General features: G+C 43.0%; 1 protein-coding gene across 2 annotated transcripts in view; it reads left to right on the forward strand.

Annotated features, from left to right (window-relative positions):
• Positions 1–2,689: 2,689 nt before the first annotated feature.
• Positions 2,690–15,870, forward strand: part of LOC307263188 (voltage-gated potassium channel KCNC1-like) — a gene marked incomplete at both ends in the record, with an annotated part of 64,737 nt that continues 51,556 nt past the window's right edge. For both annotated transcript variants that reach the window (XM_080044269.1, XM_080044270.1), the window contains one exon: positions 2,690–3,229. In XM_080044269.1, coding sequence (XP_079900395.1) covers positions 2,690–3,229 — 540 coding nt within the window. The remainder of the gene's footprint in view (positions 3,230–15,870) is intronic.

A 15,870-nucleotide genomic window follows, 5' to 3' on the forward strand; every position in this document is an offset into this window, starting at 1 on the left:
TTTACTCATTAAGTTCAATTTCATTAGCAAAAGGTTTTTGTAATTTGAGGTATGATGTGTTATTTATTTAAAAAAAAGTTATTTAAAATGGTAAATGTTTACGCCAGAATAATTTTTTTAAAGTTTGTGTGTTGCAACCGTCTCCCGCTCTTTATGTAAATCGCCTAGGAAACGCACCAATGGGCCCCGCTTCCCAAAAGCATTGTCATTAGAGGCTCTTAGAAATGAGCCGTCGGTCAGGGGGAGCTGTGTTTAGTCTGATAAATCAAGTGATGTCACTTGAGTCAGCGTTTGTTTGGGCCGCAGACTTCTGTAGTCCGCTAACCATCTCCCTGAGGCCACATGGCTCAAGGCTTACATTAGCCTATACCAGCACAAAGCAACTCATTGAAATAACCTCACCTCTTCAATAACCTCACCTTCTTCAGTCAAAACCAATTATCAAGCAGTCATTTCAGACGTTATATATTTTCCAGTGCCTCAAAATTAGAATATACAGCTATTGATTTGATGTTGTTTTGTATCCACACTTAAGATCATCATGCAATGCTGCGGTCTAGACTAAAGCTGCAAGTCAATTGATTGATATTTTGATCATCAATTATTCTTTTGTGCAAAAGTGTCAATCATGATTCGTACTTTTCAATTGTGAGGCTTCTCTCTGTCAGATAGGACAGTAGACAAATAATTAATTGTGAAAAAGTCAGCACACGATATTCTTTTGATGCAGCCCTTGTCTAAATTCATACTGATGACTGCAGCTCTTTAAGGAAGAAACAATGACCATTTAAATGACGTATTTATGTGTGGCAGCTTCAGAGTAACTTATCTTTTTTTTTTTTTTTTTTTTTTTTGGGCATTTTTATGCTTTATTGATAGTGCAGAGAGACAGAGGTGAAATGGGGCAGAGAGGGGAGTGACATGCAGAGGACGACCGCGGGCTGGAATCAAACCCGGGTCTGCTGCTGGGCCCGGCCCGGGGGGGGGGGGGGGGGGGACGCCGTATCAACTGAGCTAAGGGCGCCCCCAGAGTAATCTTTAAGTTTAGTCTAGTATCCTAATTAAAAATACTTCTCACATGATGTTCTGTGTTCTGTTATCAGTTTCCATATTGTCTCTTTTCTTTTCATTCTAGGGTGTGTGTGTATATGTTTGCAATTTGTGAATGTACAGTATGGGTCTAATATGGACTCATTGTTACTGATTGTTACAACAGTAGTAGTAAACTCAGGCTCTGATCATTGTAAATGACTCTGTCGGGAGTTTTTTTCTAGTTTAAGCCTTCCTCTTGTGGTTAACCATTGTCTGCTGTTTTCTGCTCCAGTATTCTGGCTACCTCCCCTGCTTCTCTTGCTCCTCTGTCCCCAGCTCCATCCCCTTGCCAAGCCGCTTGCCATGGCCATCCCCCCCACCCCCACACCCTGCCTCCTAGATCCTCGCCTTTCTGCCAATAAACTCTCTTAAACTCCACGTTGACTGTTTGTGTGTGAGTTCTTGGGTCCAACCTTTCCAACCACGTTGCATGTTCACTGCACATTGAGGAACTTTTACTTATTGAAATAAATCAAAATATTTTTATTGTGAGGATTAAAACATTTACTTAATACTCTCCTATTCACCTGCAGTGTCTCGCGCTGCATGTTGATACTGTGCTGCCGGTGGTCAGGGGCCCTGTGAGTGTTGCCCACTTTATGATTCTGCCATAGGACACATTCATTCCACATGGTTGGTGCCCCTCCATTCAAGTAAAATTAACTCCACCATACAATTACAACACAACAGTGATCCTCCAGTGGAGTGTCAACAGTTAGTGTTTGTCTTTTCATGTTTTCGATGTGACAGTTCCCCAAAAAGCCAGCTCCATAAAGAAATGCTTACACATCTTGTAGAAAGACTTAAAAACCAAAATAGTGGAGGCAGTAGGTATAGTAGGCTATAGTTTTGTTCAGCAAGTATGGCTGTGATGACCAGTGATAGGCTACTTCAGGCCACAGGGTTGGTTGGTATCACTGTATTAGTAGAACCACTATTCATGTCTGTCTGATTCACAGTTCAATAGATATTATGTCGTTGCAGTTCAATCCGAGGATGCAGCAAATGAAACGGTAGCAAACGGAGCAAACTGTAGGCCTACGTTGGTTCAACAACAACGGCGGTTCGAGCCTAAACAAATGATCCAATGATGTGAATTCAATCAGTCAGTCAATCAGGCAGGCAGTCAGTCATTCATCGGGGCATAGGCCTATTGATTCATAAAATCCGCATCCCACACATTTTCGTCGGTCTCTGTCTCTCTCTCTCACACACACACACACACACACACACACACACACACACACACACACACACACACACACACACACACACACACACACACACACACACACACACACACACACACACACACACACACACACACACACACACACACACACACACACACACACTCTCTCTCTCTCTCTCTCTCTCTCTCTCTCTCTCTCATACGCAGACTCCACCTCTCATCCTTCTCCACCTCCTCTCTGTTGGCCCTGTGTGTTACTTGTGTCGGGACGGTAGAGCAGGTTACAGTAGCCTATACTCTACAGAGCGCAGAGCGGCGGTGGATGGGGACGACCAGTAGCCGCAGCAGCAGCAGCAGCAGCAGCAGCAGTCGGGCGCACCGACCGAAGGATGCTCCAGCGCAGCCATGACTTGCTCGGCGTCAGATAGCGAGAAGATCGTGATCAACTGCGGCGGGATCCGACACGAGACGTACCGGTCCACCCTGAAGACGCTGCCGGGGACGCGCCTCTCCTGGCTGACCGAGCCCGACGCCTTCAGCAACTTCGACTACGACCCCAAGTGCGACGAGTTCTTCTTCGACCGCCACCCGGCCACCTTCTCCTTCATCCTCAACTACTACCGCACCGGCAAGCTCCACTGCCCCAACGATGTGTGCGGGCCGCTCTTTGAAGACGAGCTCGCCTTCTGGGGCATCGACGAGACGGACGTGGAGGCGTGCTGCTGGATGAACTACCGGCAGCATCGCGACGCAGAGGAGGCTTTGGACAGCTTCGAGAACCCCGAGCCGGAGCTCGAGGATGACCTGGCGCTCACCGGCGGGGCGGACGGCGACCTGAAGCGGCTGTGCATGCAGGAGGACAGCCGCAGGGCGTCGCGGTGGGAGCAGTGGCGGCCCTTTATGTGGGCGCTGTTCGAGGACCCGTACTCCTCCAAATACGCTCGGGTGAGTGGCCGGATCGATATCTCTATCTCTAATTATTTACATTCAGGAATGTTTTGATGTCCCCTTCTCTTGCGTTCTTCTTATTAAAGCTTTCATTTGGTGCGCGCTCACATGCCCACATTTGGCACTGCTTTGGCCACTGCGCATTGTTGCGCGTAAAGTTGCCCCCTAAACAGTTTTGGAGGAGTGGGGGTATTTCAGTTTCACTGCAGTGTGGTAGTATCCAAAAAAAGCAATGGCAATAGATAGATAGATAGATAGATAGATAGATAGATAGATAGATAGATAGATAGATAGATAGATAGATAGATAGATAGATAGATAGATAGATAGATAGATAGATAGATAGATAGATAGATAGATAGATAGATAGATAGATAGATAGATAGATAGATAGATAGATAGATAGATAGATAGATAGATAGATAGATAGATAGATAGATAGATATGCGTCAGTATGTCCCCCTCTTCGACCACTTTTCTCTCTCTCCCGTCATTTCTATGAATCCCGTTCTGCCGCATTCTTTCCCTTTAATCTCTTCCATTGATACTGGCTGAACAGTGGGCTATACTGCTGATGCCCGTTTGTCTGTGCGCATCAGTCATCTCTCTCTCCAGTGTCTATGCGCAGCAAATTATTTCTCCAGCGTAATACTGATCGGACTGAACAGTATTTATAAGAGCTATTACTCCAATGAGATCCATGTCTTTCCATTATCAGTCCACATTTGGTTCATCAGCATGTAACTAGTCCTGTGTGCGTGTGTGTGTGTGTGTGCGCGCGCGCGTATGTGTGTGTGTGTGTGTGTGTGTGAGCAGTGAGCACATGCACACGAATTCATTACTGTTTACCCACGAGCGTTCATCTACCTTAACGTGTGCTGTCAGATGATGGTGAATTCGTCTGCATTGGTACCTGCTGAGTGTGTGTGCGTGCTGACGTATGTGATGTTTTGCGCTATACACCGCTCGTCCTTCCCCCAGTCACCAGAGAACCGCTCGCTGTGAGTTTGTCGGTTTTGTTTTGACATTGCTGGCGGACACACATTCGATCAGTTTCAAGCGGAACACACGACATTAATGAATCAAATGTCATCGTTGGTCTTCATAGCTTATGTAACAGCTGGTTATAGCGACATATTCTGCACTCCTCTACAGCATAAAGGTGAATTCTTTAAGGGCTAAAAAAAAAAAGAAAAAAAGAAAAAGGGGGGAGTGTGCGCTACTCTCTCAGCACAAAGAGCATGTTGCAGTATCCTGAAGGCAATGTCAGGAAAAGCTTTTTTGGGATGGGGGAATGTATTTTAATGATCCAATGAAGCTACCTGACTTGTCTCTGTACACCGTTTACCTCGAGCTACTGTTTTCCTTCACATTGCATTCGATACTGTACACTCCAACTCATGTAGCAAAGTGGAGACAGGAGGTCAGGGTATAATGGATGGACATGTAGTGCGTCGTCCACCTTTTAATGCAGTCGACTGGGGGTTTGTGTCCCATGGCAGTGATGCAACAAATAGAAAGGCTGGTTATATGTAAACCTTCTGCTTATCGTCCAGACGATTTCAAACATGCACGGTGGAGGCCATGTGTGCAAGGGGGACAGCACAGGGCACAGGAGAGGTACATTTACCACTGTAGGCTTATATCCCCCTTCAATTTCGCAACACTTAGTTATTCGGTCTTCCATTGCTTTTCCACATTTCTCCTGCAGTCCTGTCCTGAGTGTGTCTCTCTCTGCCTCCCTCTGCTTAATAGTCTCTTTATTTGAATTTTTTTAAAGATTGTATTTGGGAATTTGTGTTTTATTAGACAGTTTTGGAGACACAGAGATGGAATTGAGGTAGAGAGGGGAATGACATGCAGAGAACAACCCGGGTAGTAGTCGTTAGAGAGCCCCCCCCCAGAAAAAGGGTTGTGGGCGCTTTAACCACTACACCACGAGCAGCGCCCCCCTATTAATCTCTTAAAACCAAATGGTCATTTGCCGAGCCAGAGGACAGTGTGCTGACCTGCATGGTTGTGAGCTCAGGTGTATTTTCTGTGGACTATGTGGCCATGCGCACGGACGGAGACAACATATTGACTCACTCGCTCTCTGTGACTTAGGATGTAGACACACAAACAGGGATATATACTATACTACTACAAACACACACACACACACACACACACACACACACACACACACACACACACACACACACACACACACACACACACACACACACACACACACACACACACACACACACACACACACACACACACACACACCAGCACACACAAATGTACACAGTCTGGTGTGTGGACATGTTCTGTAGGGAGGCATGAAAACACATTGAGAAAATGACAAAATGTATGCACATGAAAACTATAGATATGCAAACACAAAAATAACATCCCCAGCTACACAAGCACAAGTAAAAACACACACACACACACACACACACACACACACACACACACACACACACACACACACACACTGTTAAAAGCATCATTTTCAACTCCTTGTGACTTGTGCAGGTAGTTCAGGGAGTTTTTTAAACTTGTAAATAACTACTGTGTCTCTGTAGCTTGTTGTAATTTGTTGTTATTTAATAAGACTGACTTCAATGATGAACATTAGATTGCCACCGTGTCCTGTGGACCTGAGCCTCAAGCAAGCTGATGTTTGAGGGAACTTTTATATGAAGGTGGCTGCATCGACAAACATGTAAATGTAGTACTCAAGATCCATAGTCCAAATCAACCAAGTATATAATATAGTCCTTAATATATAACAAGATGAGGTCCAGAGTAGCATGGGCCAGCCCACTAGACCTAGAAACGATGTCCGAATTGGATGATTCTGCACAGCAAGATTTATGTCCAATGCCGGTGTTTAGTGTGAGCGCAGTGAGCGTTGTGCCCTCTATGCAAGGTGGACTGTGAGCAGTAGATGGCTGTGTAGCATGTGTGCCTTTCATGCAGGGGGACGGCAGTTTGCAATTGACTTTGGCAGCTTTCATTAACAGCAATCATGATCTTAACCTTAAGCATGTTGCAATGCTCAGGTATTGCAGAACGCCCATAATGTAATGCCAATCTTAACACCCTTGGTTGGGGGCAATGGGGTTGCCCAGTCCCAAAACAATAGGACTGAAATGCATCCATGGATGTCCATGTGACACAGCCCCACCGCAGGCTCTGCCCCCTTGCTCCAGCACTTCTCCACCGTGGTTCCAAGGTGAACTCAGAGTGTTTTGTCAGGTAGTGCACCTTTCAAGCAGCCTCTGTTAAAAAAATGGCTTAGTTTGGCCTGGAAGGGAGTGCATGTTCTCCCCTGAGTGCTTCCATTCTCATACAGCAAAATGCTTAGGTCATGTTCTTAGCGGGCCAAGTTACTTGAGTGTGTCTCTGTGCACATGCTTTCTGTCGGCTCATGGGCTGCAGCACTGTAAAGACGCTGAGCTGACCTTTGCTTTATCATACCAAACGCTACTAAAGGACAATGGTAAAGGGAATCTCTCCATCACTAAAGTTTGGACGTGTGAATGGAGGAGGTGCTCTCTTCTTTGTTGCAGTTTACTTGTGAAGACAAATCGGTTTGACCAAAGAATCTTTGCTCAGACGGCTTTTTCCGTGCAACAAACTATACACACCATTCAGAAAATGAAATTGCAGTAAGGGGGGCGCTCGTGGCAGTCAAACCAGCGATGAAAAAAAAAGAGGTGATAGTAAAAACAAAGGGAGACAAATGGTAGAGCAGGGGGTGGTGCCATGTTGGGGTATGACAGCTGAGGTGACTTTGAGAGTGTTGCAGTCAATAGTTTTGGTGCCAGCGCGGTGACATGAAGATAGGTTGGAAGCAGCATAGCTCAGGTGGGCCCAGGTCACGAGGCCCGGCTTGGGTTTTTAGCTGATTGGCTATAGTGGCGATCAACCAGGGGCAAAGCTACTCCACCCAGCCTTTTGCTATAGTAGGACGGGCAGATTTGTAATAACAAACAGAATTCACAAGACAGTTTTAGTAAGGTGTGCAAACCATTTTTGACATTGTTGGAAGATACTCAACTGCTTGCTGCTGATTTTACTCTGTATAGACAGTTTAAGCTTCAATACTGACCGATGTTTAGGCAATATACCTTCAAGCTGTGTTTTCTTTTTGTCTTCATTTGTTGTTGTTGTTGTTAGAGTATTGTGTGTATGTGTATTTGTTTTATTGTTAAAAAATAGGTTTAAAAATTGTATGTAAGCATTAATTCAGATGTATATTTTGATAATATCAAATATATTACATGGATTTATACATTTTGATAGCTAAATAAATTAATAACAGGTTAGAATTTTTTGTACAATTTAATAATACTGTAGACACACTGTAGATAATTAAATTGTAGATCAAATAAGTATATATTTAGTAAATCATTATTGTGGGGTCTATTTGTATTTTACCACCTTTTCACTTTTCTTTCACATATTCAAAATAAATTGAATCAAATCAAATTGAGGTATAGACCAAAGTGTCACACCTTAGAAGAAAAGTGATTCAATGACTGGATCAATGTTTTATTTATTTTGTAATCTTTATTGCAATATATTTATCGCAGTTCAGACAAAATGATCAAACACTAGACATATTACTAGTAGGCAAAGTACAGTGATACCTGTAGGCTTTAACCACTCGTCTTTCATATGAGGACATTAAGATGCATGAAACATTTGAATAAAGACAACAATATTAGTTATAAAATATTATAGGGGAAATAAATAAGGCCCTGTATAAACAAAACATACACACACACATACTGTATATACCGTATATATTCGATTATTATTTGACTCGACCTCATTGGAAATGAGGGTCACCCCTGATCTCTCCAGTATAAATAAAGGTTAAATGAAATTAATTTTTTAATGAATGTATATTTATGCATTAAAAAATAAAAATAAACACACGAATAAGCATCCCATCCCTCCCACTACTATGATTGTCGGTGTGTGTGTGTCTGTGTGTTCGTTTGTGCATGCATCTTTGAGATGGTTTGCTACAGGCACCACTGCACCCCATGCCTCCAAACGTTGCCACACATATTCTCTAGGGGTCCGGACAGGTTTTGGCCCGCCAAAAAATAATAATAATGGCGGCGTGGCGACAAAATAAATGATTTAAAACCTCACCATACGTGCTATATGAAGCCTTACCATACTGTATGTACTCCTTCCAGAGAGTGGGCATTAGTAGAACACAACAACACTTACCTGACACGCGATGGCTTTAATATGCCAACGATGCCAACCGCCATATAAACAGAAGAAGAAGTTACTTGATATCAGCTTGACACTTGCCCTCCGACATTTATCGCGGCCATTACAACACTGTGAGTGGGTCGAGCCATCGCGACGGACAACAACGCCATGTACGAACTAACTGTGCCCACGTGTTCTACTGCCCAAGATACAGTTTGCCGCTTTCTAAAGTCCAGTTCTGCACAAGTGTCTATGATGGATCTCCCTGGCTAGGTAGGTTTTAGATAGACACACGCGCACACATGCACTCTGTGCTGTAGCTTCACATCAAAAGCATTTTACCATCGAAAGGTCAGTGGACTTTTATTATGAAGCCTATAGGAACAAGAACGTGGCGTAGCTAGCAGCCTCTGCTATACAAAATGATTGCAACAACTAATGACTGATTTCTTTAACAAAAATAAGATAGAAAAACATGTGTTTCCGTCAAAAACATCTGTCATAATCCCTTGCCTATGTTACTGCAAACTTTCCACCGACTAGAGGTTGGGCAAGCGCAGCGCGCGAAAGCTGTGGTATAATAAATACATATAATAACTAAACTTCCAGAGGATAAGTAAATAACTTAAATAAATAATGACAAAAAAAAAACATCAAAGACACCGGCGTTAAGGGACACCATTTCCTCAAGAATGATCTTTTAACATACTATGACTGGATCACCGGTTCAACTCGTGCATCTATCTAAGTCAACGCGACACATCCGTTTTAAAGATAGCAGGGTTTTTTTCTCCCATTCCTTTCCTTTCTCTCTCTCCCCCGGTCGTCACCACTAACAGCTCGCCTTGCTTTATTACCACGATTTCAGAGCTGAGTGCTGGATTGCTTATTATCGCTCCCCCCCCCCACCCTCCCCATCCTCCTCCTCCAGCCCCTGTGCTTGTGCTATAGCGTAACACTGCAGTCCCCCGTAGTAGCTGACTGCGCTGGAGTCTGCTGCAGAGGAGAGAGAGAGGGAGAGAGAGAGGGAAAGAGAGAGTGAGGAAGAGAGGGGAGGGGGATGACATGGGAGGTGTTTTGGAGAGAGAGAGAGAGGGAGAGAGAGAGAGATGGAAAGAGAGAGTGAGGAAGAGAGGGGAGGGGGACGACATGAGAGGTGTTTTTGGAGAGAGAGAGAGAGAGTAGAGAGGGGTGGGGGTGGAAATGGATTCAGAATAAGAAGCAGTAGAGGAAGGAGAAGGAGAAGAAGGGAGAATGGGATGTTGGGGGGGGGGGTGACTTTCTGAAAACCTCCTTGTTTTTCCCCTCTCCATTGTGCTGAGCTGTGCAGGCTGCTTTGGCACGCTTGCTGGTATATCCGTTTGTTGTCTCATTCAGGTGGATGTCTCTAAGCTCAAATTCAATGTCGCTCCTCTTGGAAGCAAAACCCTTCCCACCACGCACCATTCCTCCTCTTCCGCTCCACACAGCGGGGTGCCATGGCAATACCCCCAGTCCCTTAGAGGAGAGAGAAACAAATACCAACGCATGGCAAACACACACACACACACACACACACACACACACACACACACACACACACACACACACACACACACACACACACACACACGCACACACACACACACACACACACACACACACACTCACACACACACACACACACAACGTCGTGTTTTCCTCACTTCCGAGGACATTACATAGAGTTACATTCATTTTCCTGAGGACTAGCACTACTTGCCTTACCCTTACCCTAACCGTAACGCACATTTACGTTAGTTTCAACCTTACCCAAGCCATCACCATAACATTTAATTATTTACGTTATGGGGACTTCCATTTTGTCCCCATAAGGAAAATCAAGTCCCCAGATACTGAGTCAGAGACAGACCCAAGATATGTGTACTGTGCATCCACCACTTCAGAAACTCAAACTAAAGCTAACCCAAAGTTGATTTTGACAGTGTATATTTTCTTTAAAACATTTGTGTGATGATGGGATTTCTATATTGCACCGACTGACTGAAACCAGAGGTCTGGTATTTTGAACCAGTTTTTCGTTTCTTTGGAAATTAAAGAAGAAGATAATGAAATACTATTATTATTTTATGAATACATTTAATTTCCAGAAAAACTGTCTCACTGGTTGTAGAAGTAGTTGAGATTGGGCCGATAGCCAAGCATAGAGCCTTTTGGGGAGGAAAAGGGCTTTTTCTTTCATCTTTGATCAAGGGGGACACATTTACCTCTTCTCAATATAGAGGGGGACATATCTCCCGCATCCCCCACAGAGATCTACACACACACACACACACACACACACACACACACACACACACACACACACACACACACACACACACACACACACACACACACACACACACACACACACACACACACACACACACACACGCACACACAGACCTTCATTTTCTTCAGAGGCTCGTTTGTCCATGTGAGTTATCTGGCTGCTTCATTAATACTGTGATGTCATGCCCATGGTGCAATAATTGGTTATAGGTTATAGACACACAGGTTATAGAGACAGGTATGTTTCTCAGGAGTAGATGGAGACAAAACCAGAGCCATGGTGGTATATGGAGAGACTATGGAGAAGAAACAGCTGAAAGTGACGGATAAACAATAGTGACCTAAAAGTACTTTATAAAGGGTTGAAATACTCTTTAGCACTACACTGTACATTTCTATGCATGAAAGTGCACTTTCACTAACATACTATTAAACAACATGTTGTCGATGTTCAAATGTCCGTGTGTCTGTTTGTTTTGTCTTGGTTGTACTCTCTGTGAAGTATGTTTTTTATGATGCGATCAAGCCAAATGTCCCCACGAGGAAACTACAGTTGAACCTAACCTACTAAAAAACAAAGTAATGGAAACAAATAGCGAGTATGGATGAATGTTTAAATAGTCTATCCATTGTCACTCTACATGTTAGTGGTAGAAATGTAAAGTTTACCCAACGGACATAATCAATTGCATAGAAAAATTGTGTAACAATATATGCTCCCTTTTTTAAAATCAATGCTGTTATTAAACACATTTGGACCATGATGAGTGGAACTTGAGCTCATCTGATAGGGCTGTGTGAGTGAGTGTACACGTCGACAATTCAACACGCACAGAGACGAGATTTGTATCCATAAACTGTAGTCATCTCAATATTGACGGGGGTGGGGAAAAAGGAAAGAGAGAGAGAGAGAAAAGAAAAGCCTACCATCCAAAATGTTGAACTACTCCTTTAAGAGCTAAGGTGAGACAGATGGTCAGTGGGTGGATTGCTGGCTGCGTTTATTGACCGATTCACCCAAAAAAACAATGACTTAGCCAATGTTATTTATGGAGCATGGACGTACATGTAGATCGTTTTGTGACCTTCAGTATTGGAAGAAGACGCTAACGCTACCGCAAGGTCTCAGGGTACCTCTGCAGCAAAACAAAACAATGGCAGCCAGATGATGATTTTTATGACCACACACACATACACACACGAATGCACGCACACACACACACACACACACACACACACACACACACACACACACGCACACACACACACACACACACACACACACACACACACACACACACACGCACACACAACTACGAACAAACACACACTCTTTTGCTCTTGCCATTTTGAGGTATATCTTTCCTCCTGTTTAAAAAAAAAGCCTTTTCAACGCTCTCCCCCCTCCCTCCCTAGTGGTTTTGTTGCGCTATAGGCAATATATCCAGCAGGTCCCCCTTCCCCCATGTGCTTTTCAGGATAATGCTGCGACAGAGATTTCTTTTCTCTGTGTGTGTGTCGGCCAGAGAGAGAGAGAGGGAGAAAGAGATATAGAGAGGCAGAGAGAAAGGCCGAGGGAGATAGAGAGAGAGAGAGAGAGAGAGAGGTGTGAAGTGTGAGTGTAAGAGGAGACGGTGCGGAGAGACACAAAGAGGGGACACCGCGTTATATTTGATGACATGTCAAGAAATAAAAGCGCTTAACCTCCGAGTGATCTCCACTGTCCTCTCGACTCACAGGGGTCAAAACATGCTCACACACACACACACACACACACACACACACACACACACACACACACTGTCAAAAGCAGCTAATTGAGCATAGAAAATAGCATGTGCAGTAAGCCCCCCAAGCCACTGCATTCAGCCTAATACACTCACACGTGCAGCAGCTTACTGCAGAGTGATCTGCGGTGATGTGCTGTGTGCGGTGTGTGTGTGCTCGTGAGGGAGGAAGAAGGTGAGAAATGCAGCCTGTCTCCTTCTAGTCAACAGCCTTACCTCCTCACTGCTCTGATGCTCAGGTTAACATTGGGTAGAGCAGATAGTGCTTTCAGAAAAGCAGAAAAAAAGGCGAGACGGTGCAGGAGAATAGAGTGATTTTTTTTAACTTATAGATATCATCATGAAACCTTGCCAGATGATCACTAACATTACGTCTTTTTACTATTATTAAATAAACATCTGAAATGTTGGATTCTATAGATGTTGGATACAGCCAGAGTAAAATGATTTATTTTATTTTTTACAACATATTTTACAAGTTTTTACAGCACATATTTTGGATACAGACTTTTTTTCATTATAAAAATGGATACGCGGAATGCCTTCGTTGTTAGTTTTCAATCTTCATCAGATTGAGATTGAGAATTTCCAACAATTTGAAATATTTTAAAAGTTATTAACAATTAAACATTTAAACCTCCCTCATGCTTTTGTCCTTGTCATGTTCTGTAACAGTGTTCTCACCTTGACACGGAAAGAAAAGATAGGAAAATGATAGATCTTTACAATTTGAGATGAATGAATGGCTGAGGTTCTGCTATATAAAGGCATGCCTTCCACAACCCTATCACAGCAACACAGCTGATTGTTGGACAATGTTGCAAAACACAGATTTACCAAAATACCCAAATCTGTAATACATATTAGACATGCTTACCATAAGCATCCTATACATTGTTATTGTGAGAGTGTTAGCATTCTGATGTTAAAGGAATAGTTCAAAATAAAAAATAAAAAATTGTGCCTCACTCTCTGTCTCAAGAAAAGGCTAAATTCGCTCATCCAGGTTAGCTTATCTCAAACTCTGGTAGTCAAGGGGAGCAGGTCAAAAGATAAACTTTATAACTATCAATAAACGCTATGTGTTGTTGTAACTTTTTTATTTACTACGTTATTATGTTGCACTCTATATTTTTTACACGTCATGTCAGTCATTTAAAAAACGAAATACATACTGGAAGGAAACCAGGAAGTGCCATGTACTGTATGTATTTGATTCTACAGCCTCACAGAGCTGCTAGCATGACTGAACACTCCGAGAGATTCCTAACTTTTAATATACATTTTTCCTGGGGCAAAATACTTTTTGTAATGTAAAAGAAATCACAGTACAATGTAGCCTGGCTCCGCCCGCCCGCCTAATTCCGGCCAAATTTTATTTTCCCTTCAGTAGTCAGTCTGGGTGTACAGCCCATTTCCCAGTTTTGCCGGAGATTCGACAGCCGGTCCAATCAGCGAACAGAGCGAGTGGCTGAGAACGATGACGTCGAAGTTGCGCTCCAGTTTCAGTTGCGGCCAGAAGCCGGCTCATGACACACGTGACGACCAAACGTTATGCGATTGGTTGGCTAATCCAGAGTGGCACTGGGCAGATCCAATAGTTTTAAACTTTAACAGACACCCGCCTCCATGAGTGAACGTTTGCCAATTACAGCACTGCCAGACCTTCTGTACAAATGAAATTAAGTACGATGGTCTGGTAGCACCAGGCTAAGTACAATGTGCATTAACACAAAATATCATCCAACCAAATAAAAGTATCCCTGGGGATTCCAGTTGCAACATACAGTACATTCAAACACCCTGTAGAGCCTCTTTGAGGAACTTTGAAAGATTCAATGCTCATGTCATCAAGCACAACAAAGACAATTCCATAGATTGTGACAGCACCTTGATAGTATTTGAACATATTGAAACACTTGAGGTATAGTGTTCTGTGTAGTGGTGTTTGATTAGTGTCAGCAGACCTGGAAGAGTGCCGATGGTGAGAATGCTTGCAGTGCATTTGCTGAGCCTGCATCCACTGCTGAGAGAGCTGCTATGAGGTGTACGTTTTAGCTAACAGAGCGGTGCTGTGAAAAACACAATGCTTTTTACATGTGCAGTTGTTTGTTCCCCTGTTGTGCTATCCAGCGCTGAAGTGGCTAATAATATGGGTCACTGGCACCCAGTGGTCACACCAAAATAGAAGCACTAGTGGAGGTGAAGAAGTGCTGAATCAACCTCATAATGCAAGTTTCATTTGTGGAGAGTTTGTTTTAGCCGGCAATTGTTTGTTGGCACATTGGGATAGCAGGGGAAAGCAGACGTGGTCCACTGATGAATTGTTGTACAGATGGCAATTTGACTTTGGGTTAGAGACCCTCTTGGAAATGAATTCAGCTTGTTGAAAGACGAGGCAGAGCTTATGAACCCTATAGGTTGGATAACCCCAGACCCCCTTATTTTACGGTGTGGCAATTATTTTTTGATAATTTGATTTATTGTTAATGTTCATGAGAAGAGCGTAGTGTTAAATGACATCCTGATAGCCTTATTGGAGCTCTACATTATTCTTATGACCCCTGTCTTTTAGAGGAACCCTTCGTCAACCTCTACTTATAAGACTTTCATTCCTGCAGTTGACAACTTACATGTGAGTTAAATTACATCTATATTATTAGTGATGTGCACACTTAATAGATAGTATGCTTCGTGAGTAACATAAATGGTCTCTGGTCAAAAGATTTGTGGAACCACTACCCTACCGGATACATAATTTGCCATATATGGTAAAGGATATGGTATGGTTTATATGGTATTACCGCAGTATGGTAATATTGGTACACAATATGAGATTTGTCATCATACTGAATAAGTGCAGTGGAAAAATACAGGAGTTAAAATGCCCCACCGGAGTGTTTTGGACGCAGCTTTTATTAGTGACTGATCTTGATATTTAGATATCATTTGAATGCTGAGTTTAACTTGTGAATCACACACACAAACACAAATCATTCAATACAAATTGTCTCCTTGATCAATATGACACATTCTAAAGTTAGAACAAGTTCAAATTGTGGCTGAACTATTTAGTGCATACAGTGTAATCATTAGGGTTGCAAAATTCCGGGAATTTTCAAAGTTGGAAACTTTCCAAGGGAATTAACGGGAATTAACGGGAATTTTGGGAATTAATGGGAATTAACGGGAATAAACCAAAAATTTAACAAATTTAAGGTTTGACCTTAACAGTGATTTTAAATATAGTCGGGGGAAATGTATATTTAGCATATTCTTGACTAAATAAACCAGCTTTCATGCTTT

This window comes from Ammodytes marinus (genome assembly GCF_949987685.1).
Source record: "Ammodytes marinus genome assembly, chromosome: 16".
NCBI classification, from domain to species: domain Eukaryota; kingdom Metazoa; phylum Chordata; class Actinopteri; order Uranoscopiformes; family Ammodytidae; genus Ammodytes; species Ammodytes marinus.